The 6,878-nt window shown below is 55.6% G+C and overlaps 1 protein-coding gene across 1 annotated transcript; it reads left to right on the forward strand.

The window, feature by feature from the left end:
- Nucleotides 1-97: 97 nt before the first annotated feature.
- HOXB7 (homeobox B7) lies at nucleotides 98-4,642 on the forward strand. The gene is made up of 2 exons (XM_058284042.2): nucleotides 98-1,653; nucleotides 3,808-4,642. Exons 1-2 carry the CDS (start codon nucleotides 1,254-1,256, stop codon nucleotides 4,059-4,061), a joined length of 654 nt encoding a protein of 217 aa, XP_058140025.1. The 5' UTR covers nucleotides 98-1,253; the 3' UTR covers nucleotides 4,062-4,642.
- The last annotated feature ends 2,236 nt before the right edge of the window (nucleotides 4,643-6,878 follow it).

Raw genomic sequence — 6,878 nt, forward strand, 5'->3', positions numbered from 1 at the left:
GCAGGGCGGGTGAGGGAGGCGGCTGCGCGTGATTGGAGGAGAGAGGAACGAGGGTGGGAGCCAGGAGAGACCCCCTCCCCTCAAATTCTGAGGCCGCCAGGCCGGGGAGACCGGGGCGCGCAGCAGCTTGGGGAAGATGCTCCCCGCCTGATGGCTCTATCCCCCACCACCTCCCCCCTTTGTTCCGGTGTGTGTCCTCTCATGTTCGGGGGTGGGGCGGCGGATAAAGGTAAAATGCAGGGCTGCCAAACAAGCTGATGTTTTTATTTTTCTTGGACTCTGGTGGGGGAAGCAGGAGGAAGGGGTGACTGCTCTTCTCCGCCTCTCTTTCCCTGGGACTTGGCCACCTTGCCCAGCTCCTAGGTCGTGGCTTGCGGCCTTCCTTCCTTCGCTGTCTTTGCTTCTCCAGCAACCGCTGTCCGCGGAGGCATCCGCCTCCCGGAACCAGGAGAGCAGCGGCCCCACGCCGCCCTCCTCCCTTTCCTTTCTCTCCCCAGCCGCCACCCCCCTTCCTTTTTAAATTTGCAAGCCTTTTTTTTTTTTAGCCACCAGTAACCGCAGTGCCCAACGCCCGTGGGCAGGATCCCGTGCCTCTAGGAGCACCGAGGCCAGCACGAACCACGAAGCCTCTCTCCACTCCGCCCTTGTGTCTTGGGCCTGGAAAGAGCCAGGCTCACCTCGTTCCTCACCTGGGGAGAACCTGACCAAGTTCCCCCCAAAGTCCAGTCCTGACGAATTGGCCCCCTATTAATAAAAATTGACCTGCTCCCCTCCCCACGTAAACCCAGTTGCGTGCACGCAATCCCTGCGTTTGTCTCTCGCTCCGTAATGGGCTGGGGAGGATGGGTGTGTGTTGGGGGGGTGACAACACGGATAGCTCGGAGGTTATTTATTTTCCCTTCCACTCATTTCCTTCCTCCCCAAATCTCGCCTGCAAGCTGCCTCCAGCCCGCGGGGGTCGACAGAGGCCCTTGAGCCCCCAGCCCCAATCCACAGGGCTCGGCTTCCCCATTCATTATTGATCATATTTTATAAATCCAACGCCACACAATTTTTTCCACATTACCGGGAGCCGTGGGGAGGCTGCCGGGCCATTGGCGGAGCAGATGTCACGTGGGCGGGGGTCACGTGGTCCAGAGAGGAAAAAGGGGGTCCTTTTTGGTGTAAATCTGGACTCTAATTCTGTAATATATCAAGGAATCTCGTAAAACCGACACTAAAACGTCCCTGCCTACAAATCATCCGGCCAAATTATGAGTTCATTGTATTATGCGAATGCTTTATTTTCTAAATATCCAGCCGCAAGTTCGGTTTTCGCTACCGGAGCCTTCCCCGAACAAACTTCTTGTGCGTTTGCTTCCAACCCCCAGCGCCCGGGCTATGGAGCGGGTTCGGGCGCTTCCTTCGCCGCCTCGATGCAGGGCTTGTACCCCGGCGGGGGGGGCATGGCGGGCCAGAGCGCCGCCGGCGTCTACGCGGCCGGCTACGGGCTCGAGCCGAGTTCCTTCAACATGCACTGCGCGCCCTTTGAGCAGAACCTCTCCGGGGTGTGTCCCGGCGACTCCGCCAAGGCGGCGGGCGCCAAGGAGCAGAGGGACTCGGACCTGGCGGCCGAGAGTAACTTCCGGATCTACCCCTGGATGCGAAGCTCAGGTAACGCCGCGCACCGAGCCGTCCGGGGCCGCAGCGGCCCGGGAGCACTCCCCAGGAGGCGCCCCCTTTCCCGCCGGCCGTCCCTTTTCTGTGTCCAGAGGGCTCCCGGCCGGAGGTCCGCCCTGGGGATGCGGCACCCCCGGGGCCGCGACCCGGCGCGCCGCCCCCACCCCCGATTTTGCTCGGTGCTCCTAAGCTCGCTCTGCTTCCCTGGCGGATCTCTTTCCGCCGACGCCGCGGCGCTCGGAGCCCCCAGCCCACCGCTCCCCCCCCCCCCCCCACCAACCTCTTCTCCCGGCCTTTTAGCTTTAAATATTTATCAGCCGCGCCGGCACGGGCTGGAGACGAGGCCGTTTGTCTTGCGGAGGAAGGCTGGGGTTTGCAGAGAATAGCCATTAGGGTCTCCCCCCTCCCTTCCCTCTTCCCCGCCGGGGATCTCAGCTCTGGGTGTGTCCCCCAGCCCCAGCTTGGAAAAGGTCTGGGGGAGGGGGGCTCAACGCTGAGCAACACTCCCCTCCCCCTTCCTTCCCAGCCAACCCCGCTCCCCCATTATTCCCATCCGGACAATTAGAGGTGGGCTCTAGAGGCCAGGCAGGAGGAGGGGGTGCCAGAGGAGATGAGGACCCAGCCTGGGACACAGAGTGCAGAGAGGCAGATGAAGGGAGGGGGGGCCGAGGCCAAGAGAGATGAGGCTCCTGACCCCCCAGTGAACTTGGTGGTGGGGGGGGCGGGCAGGAGAATAGAGAAAGGAGCAGGGGCCTCCTGGGAGTACAGCTGGCCTCCTCAGGTGCCCACCCTGCAAAGCTCCTAGGTGCCCCTGGAGAACTGACCAAGTTTGAAGGTGTCATTCCTGAAGGGTGAAGCTCCAACTGGGGAGAGGGGCTAGGGCGCCAGGGAGCCAAATCAGAGTGAGAGAGTACAGGCCCCCAAGGCCAGCTGCTGCAGAAATCCTAGGGGCTCTGTGGGGGATCTCCTGCAAAGCCAGGCCCACGCATTCTTCTTGATGCTGCCCCGGGGTGAACATGGGGGACAGCCCAGAAGTCTCCAGGCTAGAGATCAGAACCTCCCAACTCAGCCAGGGTTGGGGGCCGGGAGGAACCCGCTCTCATACCATCTCAGCCTTGGTGGTCACAGTCCCTATTACCTGCTCCTCCGTAATTCAACTGCCTTTCCAGTTGATTTATCAAAGCCCCAATTTTTCTGCTCGTAAACATTTCAGCTTGGCTTTTATCTGACTTGAAATTAGGACCCCTAGCCCCTCCTCTCCCCTGTCTCCTTTCCAGGAGGGCTGGCAGCAGCACCTCCCCCAGCACAACCCATCCCCAGGCCTCCGAAGTGTCTGGGCCTAACCTGGGAGGCTCCCCTCTGCTTCCGCCCCCACCACCTAGATCCTTCGTGGCCCAGCCCAATCCAGGCTGCTGGCTATCCTCACCCCCTGCACCTTCCTGGAGGCCTAGAGATGGCTCTCGAGAGCCGAGCTGTCTGAGCAGGTGGGCAGGTGGGACAGCCTGGCCCTGCCTGAGACGCAGCCACTCACTGGAAAAGAGTCATCAGAGGGCACTTGTTCCCAGACCACCTCCAAGCTCCAAGGAAATCTGCACTCTCCTCATCTCCTCTTTCCACAGCAGGGGGGTGGGGGTGGGGGTGGGGAATGGCCCCTTTGTCTCCTTTTCTTCTAGGGAAATGCACCCAGGTCAGGCCAGAAGCCTCACTCCAGGGTCCCTGGCAGGGTTCCCATTGCCTCCTACCCCAAAGAGCATCATCGGAGCCAGCACTCTGAAGTGGAAGCTTAGGGTATCTGATCCCAGAGGGCGACGGGAGGGTTAAGCTTCCTTCACCCACTCGTCACTCTTAGGAGCAGAGGGGGCCCTGCTAAGAGCAGTGGGTTGGAGCTTCCTGGGTTCAGAAGCCCCGGAGTAAAAGAGACTTCCTGGATGGAAAATGGGAATGCCTGTTTTGAGAGGCCTGAGAAAGGTCTAGGCATTGAGGGGAAAGGGCAAGCACATGAAGGGATGTGGAAAGCCAGGCTTTGTTTTCAGCGGGAAGTTCTTCCACTCCCCAAATTCATACACGGGGTCTAAGAGAGAGGCGGGCTCTCTCCCGGCGTTTTCGAAACGCACTCACTGATTTTCCTCCTCTAACTAATGTGCGCAGGCACCGACCGCAAGCGAGGCCGCCAGACCTACACGCGCTACCAGACGCTGGAGCTGGAGAAGGAGTTCCACTACAACCGCTACCTGACCCGCCGGCGGCGCATCGAGATCGCGCACGCGCTCTGCCTCACCGAAAGACAGATCAAGATCTGGTTCCAGAACCGGCGCATGAAGTGGAAAAAGGAGAACAAGAGCGCTGGTCCCGGGGCCACCAGTCAGGACAAGGCCGAGGCGGAGGAGGAAGAGGAAGAGTGAGGGACAGAGAAAGCGCAGAGGAAGAGAGAAACGAGAAGGGGAGAGGGTGAAGCCGGGTTCTGGGGACTGAACCAGGAAACTCACTCAAATGGGGGGAGGGGGGCTATTTAAATGGAAAGCGGTTACAAATTTTTAAAGGAGAGAGAATGGTGAAATTTTGGTTTCTTAACACTGAAAAAAAAATACTACCTATAGGAAAGTCTGTTGGTTTGGTTTTTGTACAACATGGGAAGGACATTATCTACCTACCTGTACGTTTCTGGAATTTGCCTCCCCTTTTCTATGTGGCTATTGTAAGGTCTTTGTAAAATTTTGCTGTTTTGTAAACCCCCTCTGACGCTGTCTTTGTGGACTGTGGGTCTGGAATAACTTGTGTGGCTCTCCGCCCTCCTGAACCTCCACCTTCCCCGGTAGCTGTGGTCCAAGAGGCCTTAGCGCACCCCAACGGCCGGCCAGCGAGTAGCTAGCGAGTCCCCGCTGTGCCCCTGCCCGCTGTGCCATGCTCCCGCCAGCCCCTGTGCTCCTCTTTACATTCCACGTGCATATGAAGGATGAAAAAATAAAAAGCAATAAAAAATAAACAGACGCCCTATTTTCTGAGTCTTGGGAAGGGTCCAGGATAGGGATGGATGGGCACTGTCCCAGAGCCTTCTGCTCTGACTTCTACCACAGGCCCGTTTCTTTCTGTGCTGGGGTCTGCTTTATTCCCCCCCTCCCCCGTGCCTCCTGCTCTGGGGGCTGCCAACTAGTGAACCCCGACATCACACACACATATACACTTCCATCTACAACCTTTTACTCATGTCGACACACACGAATGAACACAATCCCATATATTTACAAGCTGACATCACACACAAATAAACACACTGTCACATACAGTCACAAACCATATTCATATTTCACAAATAAGCATATAGGCATTCACATAATCCCAGGAAGAGATGCATTCACAAATCACACAGGCTCACAAATAAACAGGCATTCACACTCACAGACACATATATACTTACAAATGCACGTTCGAACACCAGCTTATAAACACACAGATTAACATTTGCCCGCAAGTAAACACATATATGAGCCCGTATGCTCAGCCGCACACACTCACAAAACAAAACCCGAAAAACTGCGACAGTTTCACAAGCCCTCTTCCCCATCCCGGTCTACGGACCAGGGCGCCGCGCTGAGAGCTCTGCTCCGCCGGCGCACTAAGGCAGAGTCGGCCCCAAACGACAGAAGAGCGGAAGGAAAGGAAAGGTGAACACCCAAATACATTCCTGCCTCCCTGACGGCTTTGGCTGGAGCAGGCGGGCGAGCAGAGGCCTCACGGCCCGGCAGCCGCCAAGGCCAGGGCGCTGCGGCTTCTTCCCGCTTGCTCTGTAAACATTTTCGGCAAGAGCTATGTTCGGTTATTTTATTTCAATTTATTTTACTTCAATTTATTTTAATTTACCTCATTCTAAATTAACACAAGTGACCCGAATAAAGCTTTAAAATGGTAAAAAAAGAAAAAGAAAAAAGAAAAGACAAGGGAAAAAAAAAAAGAGTTCCGGAGCGATAGCCGGAGCGGAGCAGTTTACCAGGCTGGTGTGGCCAGATCAGGCCGTTCTGAGCCGGGCTGTGGCGCCCGCCGGAGGGGCTCCACTGGTTTCCTCCGAGCCTTTCTTCCAGCTCTCCGCGCCACCGGCAACCTCGAACATTTTCCAGAGCACAGAGAGAGAAAAAGAGAGAGAAAAGATTTTTGGAGGGGTTATTTCGTTTCTTACATTCAGTCGCTGGCTGCTCGACTCCAAAATAGGAGAATTTTTCAGGAATCTGGAAAACATGGGGTGATTGTATGTGTGTGTGTGTGTAAATAAATAAATAAATATATATAAATATACATACACACACACTTTTTTTTTTTACTCCCAAACATATCCTGATTCTGGGACAAAAACCTGGAGAAGTGTGTCTACACAGATGTATCTACAGAGCCGAGTTTTAGTATTTCTTTGATGATAAGCCCTGAATTATTTAAATTTGAAGAACAGGCTTCAGACTGAAAGGGGCAGAGAGGTTAGGAAGGGAAGGGCGTTTTATGAGATTCTGTTTAATTTGAATTTGCAAGTAAAAGGCCCCTAAACCTGCAGTTCTCCACATTAAGGAGCCCAGTACCCCCTGGAGAGTGTGCAGTGCTCCCTTCTTTGAGAACCTGGACAGGTTTGGGCCAGAGATGCCTGGATCCAACTTTACCTTCTCCCAATTTCTGGGGTGCAGAGTCCAGAATCTGGTTGCTAGACTGAATGCCTTGGCTCCCACCCAGGCCCCCTTGCCTCCTGGGGCAAAAGCTAGGCCTAAGGGAATTAGGGTGCCCATATGGTCCATGCAGCAAGCCTCACAGGTGGGGCTCTGCCAGCTGTGGGGCTGGGAAGCAGGGGGCTACTGGGTGGGGAAGAAGGTACACTGCAGCTTTCATTTCTCCCTGGTGCAAGTGGCAGCTCTGGTCACCGACTGCTGCTCTGCCTCACCTCCCAAAGCGCCTGAGAACAGTCCCTACACTGAGGAATTGGGGTGATTTTTTTACTATCAGAAGTAGACAGAGCTCCTGCAGGAAATAGGGAGGGTCCAAAAAGAATCCCCTCCCCACCTGGCCCCTTGTGGCTCCTCCACCCTGATTCCCTGCACCCCAAATCTCACCCCTTCTCAGAATGGGGTTTCCCCAAAACGCGAGAAGGAGAAGAAAAGAAGATGGCGACTGAGAAAAGGGCTGCTGGTGGAGCAGCCATGAAGAAATGCAATAAATTCCTTGTTGTTTTATGAAAATTTACAACT

This window comes from Dasypus novemcinctus, chromosome 21 (genome assembly GCF_030445035.2).
Source record: "Dasypus novemcinctus isolate mDasNov1 chromosome 21, mDasNov1.1.hap2, whole genome shotgun sequence".
Classification (NCBI taxonomy): domain Eukaryota; kingdom Metazoa; phylum Chordata; class Mammalia; order Cingulata; family Dasypodidae; genus Dasypus; species Dasypus novemcinctus.

Excerpts from the sequence above, each read along its gene's own strand:
- HOXB7 (XM_058284042.2), top strand. The coding sequence starts at position 1,254 with ATGAGTTCATTGTATTATGCGAATGCTTTATTTTCTAAATATCCAGCC. Across the intron at positions 1,654-3,807 it reads CCCCTGGATGCGAAGCTCAG|GCACCGACCGCAAGCGAGGC; the intron begins GTAACGCCGCGC and ends TAATGTGCGCAG.